Below are 6,000 nucleotides of genomic sequence, written 5' to 3' on the forward strand. Positions count from 1 at the left end.
AGAAAATGTAAAAGGGCTATAGAGGGGGATGAAGATTAAATAAGTGTGGGGGACATGGAATGGACATATTGTGGAGGCTTGTGTGTGTCTGAGCCCCTGGTGTGCACTACCCTGCCTTGCCTGTAGGAGGTGCTGACGGTGGGAGAGGAGAGCCTGTCATCTCCTTGCTATCTACAGCTGGAGGAGGAGAGCTGCCATGTCCTGATGGAGCAGCTCGGGACCTACGGCCTGGTGGGCCAGTCTGCCCCCCCACAGCCCGCCTGTAAACGCTTGCAGCTGGCTCTGTTCGCCCCCCGTGCCCCCTGCCTCTCCCTGGACTACAGTCTGCGCATCTACTGCATTCACGACACCCCCCACGCACTCAAGGTATGTCTGTCTGTCTGCCTGCCTGGCTGACTGGCTGTCTCTTAGTCTGTCTGGCCACATTCTATGTCTCTGTCCTAATCCCCATGGTTGTGTCTGCAGGAGGTTTTGGAGTGTGAGCGGAGTCTTGGCGGGGTCTTGCTGGAGGACCCTAAGCCCCTCTATTTCAAGGACAGCTACCACAACCTGCGCCTATCCATACATGACATCCCTCACTCCCACTGGAGGAGCAAACTGCTGGCCAAATACCAGGTCAGACACTCACACAAGCCCAACTTGATGGAAGTAGTCATTATTTAAGTTGAGTAGTATCAACTGTCAAACTATTGAGAGCACATTTCATACATAGCTTTACAGGAACATAAAACAAACATAAATACAAATGAGGATAATAAAAGTATTACAGCTAGTATATACTGGAAAGTTTTCGCACATTCTATGGGCTTCCTCTGGATAATATTGCTAATAGTTTACAACCCCTCTAGCTCAGCTTCTCCATTGATGTGTTGGTTTGTGTGACAGGAGATCCCATTCTACCACATCTGGAGTGGCAGCCAGCGGCCTCTGCACTGCACCTTCAGTCTGGAAAGAGGCAGCTTGGCTGTGTCCCAGCTCACCTGCAAGATCTGTGTCCGGCAGGTGGAGGGAGAGGGACAGATTTTCCAGCTGCATACAGACATCCAGGAGGTACAGACATCAACTGCTACACACTAACATACTGACTGACACAAACAAGATGAAAGTAACAGAAACATTAAGTATGATGCCACAGCTGCTTGAAGATATACAGATGAAGGATATTGTTTTGTTTTCATTATTTTTCATTTTTGACCTTCAGACTCTACCGCCACACTCACCCATCCCCTCAGGGGGCACCTGCCTGCCCTCCTCCCAGGTGGGGCCCTATGCCTTCCGTTTGCCCATCTCCATCCGTCAGAAGATCTGTGCCAGTCTGGATGCCCCCAGTGCCCGTGGCTGTGACTGGAGACTACTGGCACACAGCCTGGGCTTTGACAGGTGAGCACTGCCACAGGGTATTTCTTACTGTGTGTGTTTTTTCAATTCAATTCAACTTTATTAATCCATAAAGGCCAAATTAAGATGGCATTGTCAGAGCAGAGACAAACAGCAATTACATTAATAAAACATATCAGCATACAGTACACAGAATACATTCAAGGGAATGGTGATTTGTCTTTCACATAGTGTGTGTGTGTGTGTGTGTGTGTGTGTGTGTGTGTGTGTGTGTGTGTATGTGCACACATCTGCATGTGTCTGTGTGCGTGCATGTGTGCGTGTGTATGTGGTTGGTTAAGGATGTGTGTAGTTGTGTAGCTGTCTGTTGATAAGGGCTTGATAATGTCCCTCTGTGCTTTTGGTATTCTGTAAAAAAATGTTTGACATTCTCCCTCAGGTATTTGAACTACTTTGCAACGAAACCCAGCCCCACAGGTGTTCTACTCGATCTATGGGAAGCCTGTCACCAAGGTGATGCAGACCTGGTCTCTCTGGCAACTGCACTAGAAGAGATGGGCAAAAGTGAGGTGCTGGTTGTCATGACGACAGACGGGGATTGTTGATTGGTGAAGTAAAAGAGAGCAAGCGAGAAACTCTGCCATCATGAAGAAAACACCGATACTTGCCTATGGATATGCACAAAGATACCACATCCTCTGCACAAACCTAACACCTATAGACCATTTAGGTTACTTCACCTGTATTACCTTTGCCCCATCACCTCTCAGCACCCAATCACCTATAGATAGATATTCACCATAGACCACTCCCACCCCATACCGTGGTAAATACTACCCAGCTCAGCATGAGGCCTACGTTCTGAGCAATGTTGCACCTTTTTTGAGGGTGAAAACAGAGTTGCAAAGTGTAAAATAGGTGTTAAAACATCCCAATGACATGTGTGAATTGTGTTCTTTTAACAGAAAAACAAAAAGTATTATTGGTTTATTTGTACATATTTGCTTGGGGAGATCCCACCCATGCATTGAAGCACATACACAAACACACACACAGACACAGACACACACACTCTCACTCAGATATACTTGAGGCCCAGTGAAAGTGTATGATTAAACACCATCTCACCTCATAGTAGGGGCTTTGTTTCCGAGTGACTGTTTGATGTTTTTAAGTCCCCATCGTCATGCTGTGCAGCGAGAGACAGGCAGTACAGAACTGTCTCAAACCCCCCAGGCTATGGACATGCAAACAAAGACAGACAGACAGACAGATAATCTTTGCTTCTCAATCCCCTCAGACTGAAGCAGGAGAGGATACATTGTTTATAATGTTTTGACTGATGAGTAATCATACCAGGAGGGATTCGCCAACTTTGATTTCACATGTATTTAATTTTATTTTGGGATTGGGGAAGATTGTTTGTGTTTTGATGCAGCAGAGGGTTTGATCTCTCTTGTTTTTTGGAGGGGTGGGTGACTGGACAGACTGATTCTTGATATTGTACCAACAAACGCCTCAAAGCCTTGGCATATCATTCAGATTCACAGGGGGTTCCTCTCCTCTGTTTCATTTCCATGCATTCCTCTATCTTTTTGCTGTGCTCTTATTTTAAACCCTTCAGAATAAACAGCTGGAGAGCTTTCTGGTCAATCCTTAAAAGTTTCCTTTAGGGAACGCTCTTTTTAAGTTATTATCCATATTTGTGGATTATTCTTTTTCACTGTTGTTGAACAGTCATTGTTGTTATGATCATGACTAGTTTTTTCATCTGTGCTTGATTCCTGAGCTACTGTGTTATGTTTGTGTTGATACTAGAGGAGGCCACATTGGAGAGGTAGGGGCACAAAGGATGGCTGAATTGTGGATAACAAAACAAATGTTTATACAATTTGTTATTTTCAATATTGTGTATGTACTCAAACTGTTAAATCTAATTTGTAATCCAAAATTAGTTATGGTGAAATGTCCGGTGAATATGAGCTCTAATTTTCAAAGTTGACATTCTGCTTGGCTGTAATTTAGCAGAGGCCAGTTTCTACTGGTATTATCATAAACCTTACCTCAAACGTTTTACAATGTTTTTTAACCCCCTACCCTAAATATGACTCTCTGTCTTTCTGTTTGTTTGTTTTATTGTTTGTTTGTATTCCTCTCGTTTTGCCTTTCTCTCCATCTTTCTCTGCCACATTATGCCTCCATCCTTCTTTGACAGTTGATAACAGATTGTTTAGCTTTGTGCTTAACTGCCTGCTTTGTGGTCAGGGTCCTCAAGCTACTTGCATTAATATAGTTATTTCAATTATTGTCACAGTCATAGACAGCTGGACATTTGAATGCTGTCATCATTAATGTTGTAATTGTCCCCCATCGATGAAATCTGAGAGATGACTATGATTCGGACTCTGTCAGTTCGTATGTCATAAGCTTTTTCTTCAATACCACTGGGACAATTTTGTAGAAACTTGGGGGAATGATGGGTGTTACCATACAGATGGGACATGTACAAAATTACACCGATTGGCCCAATTTTGACAAAACTACGGTGAAAGATGCGTCTTGCCATAGAGATTGTTTCCAGGTGACTCTGATTCATCATTAAACACATCATAATAGGGTGCAATGTGGAGAGCTAGGAGTGTAGCCTAATGCAATAGGCCTATAGCCTAACGAATTTGGGAATAATATTTTGGGAAATCAACGCAAAGCTGTAAGAATCAAGACTGATAAACAGATCAAATAAGTACTACAGGTTCCGGTGACTTTTCTGACTACAAATGCAACTGTAGGAATGTAGCCTAATGCAGAATTTGGGAATAATATTTTCTGAGTGAAGTCTGTTATGCAGCATAATTCAATACCGACACATGGCCTATATCAATACGAAAACCAGAGTTGTGTAACCTAGGTTTATAGCCAGTCGCATTTGTAACCAAATAATTTGGCTGTGTAAATATTTTCTCCTAGCCTATTGGTGAAATTTGTGTTTGAAGGGAAGGCGTCATATATCAATACAGTTAGTACGATAGTAGCCTAATGGCGCCCAAATATTTTTTCTCTCTTTCTTCAGAAGGTGATCATACCAAGAGAAAATCACTACCTGTGCTCAACTGAGACTCATAAAACAGAGACAGCCATATTGTCTTAGAAAAGAAGTTTATGAACAATAATGAAAAAATGTCTTGCTTCATTCAAAGGCTTCATTCCATCACTCTCTTTTTATAGAGGGGTGCTACATCATTCGTGGGTGACAACAAGTTTACTGTACACTTGTTAATTTATATTTTTATTTGAGTTGTTGGGTTTTCTATCACTTGAAGCAAAGTATTTAACTCTTTGAGACCGCATAAAGAAAACACAGGCAGTATCTCATCTTTCATCTTCAACAGTGAGCCATCTCTCTGTTTTTTTTTAATTTAACATACAAACATGAGGTTATGTGTTTGTGAGTTGCTCCTATCTCAAGAGTTGTGTGTCATTCATCATTGTAAGTACTATGCAAGTACAAAAGAACAGTGAATCATTGGATTTCCTTTATTCCCTGGAAGAGTTTGTATATTTTTTCAGTAAAAGTTGGGGGCATATAGGCGGGGTTGAATTTAAGTTTGTCACTCAAAGTGGTTGAACATGGTATAGAAACGAAAAACACCTGTTATTCTTATGTGGCTTTCTTTCTTTTTTGTGTGAAAAAAATGCCAACTTGATAACAAGAAATGTTGAACACACCCAACAACGAGTGCTATCACTACTAAAGCACACTGAGAAGGACTAAAGACACTGGGGTCATGATGACAACAACAAACATGGCCTGCAGGATCTTGCCCAACAGAAAAGATATCTAAACAGATTACCTTGGAACCCTTGAACACCGAGTACTATTCGCTCTCCCACAACCGTGAACTATTTGGTAAAGAGGTTTGTTAGCAGTAGAGGTTGAAGAGAACGGTATGATTAATCCAGACAAGATGTTTCGTCTATCCACTGGATCTTGGTCCACACCTCCCATGGGAGTGTACTCACTGTCTCCCCCTCAGGAGATACCTGGAACTGAATATGACTCACACTCCTGTCAATGTGAAGAATAGCCTTCAGTCCATGTTTTTACAAAAAACTGAATTCAGAGACATTGTTTCATTTAACTACGTAAACTATCAATTGTAAATAAATGTCTAGCCTTCTTACCTGTAACTAAATATAATTTTTATGCAATAAATTATATTTCCTAGTTTAACATGAACCCTGTGTGAGTGTGTGTGTCTTGTCTTGGGTTGGAGCATAAGATGATTTGTTTAATGAAAAGGCAAACCAACAGATGTGGGGGCTGATGTTTCTGTGGTACTTGAAGGGTCACACATTAGCTTCTATAGAACTCTCAAAGGGATTTGTACTACTTATGGCTGTCTTAATGATTTGCAGCCTGTTTCTCCAAATATTAGGCTATATAGAACTGTATGGGGCTGAGCTACTGAGCTTGCTCTCTTCACACCTGGATGGAAGATTCCCTTACAGTCCTTTGGGCTTTAAAGGTTTCTAACTGACATCAAAAGACTGTCTCAACCCTAAACTAACAAGACTTCAGAGAGTGCATGAAGCTGATTTGATTCAGGGTGTAGAACTTATCATCCCAGTCTTTATAGCCTTATCTTTTTCAAATTAATTTCC

General features: G+C 41.9%; 1 protein-coding gene across 1 annotated transcript in view; it reads left to right on the top strand.

Annotated features, from left to right (window-relative positions):
* Positions 1 to 5,544, top strand: part of unc5b (unc-5 netrin receptor B) — a 47,936-nt gene extending 42,392 nt beyond the window's left edge. Inside the window, exons 13-17 of the mRNA XM_083695446.1 lie at positions 127 to 366; positions 466 to 615; positions 886 to 1,050; positions 1,202 to 1,380; positions 1,778 to 5,544. Coding sequence (XP_083551572.1) covers positions 127 to 366; positions 466 to 615; positions 886 to 1,050; positions 1,202 to 1,380; positions 1,778 to 1,943 — 900 coding nt within the window. The 3' untranslated portion in view covers positions 1,944 to 5,544. The remainder of the gene's footprint in view (positions 1 to 126; positions 367 to 465; positions 616 to 885; positions 1,051 to 1,201; positions 1,381 to 1,777) is intronic.
* Positions 5,545 to 6,000: the final 456 nt, after the last annotated feature.

Source organism: Argentina silus (assembly GCF_951799395.1).
Source record: "Argentina silus genome assembly, chromosome: X".
Classification (NCBI taxonomy): Eukaryota; Metazoa; Chordata; class Actinopteri; order Argentiniformes; family Argentinidae; genus Argentina; species Argentina silus.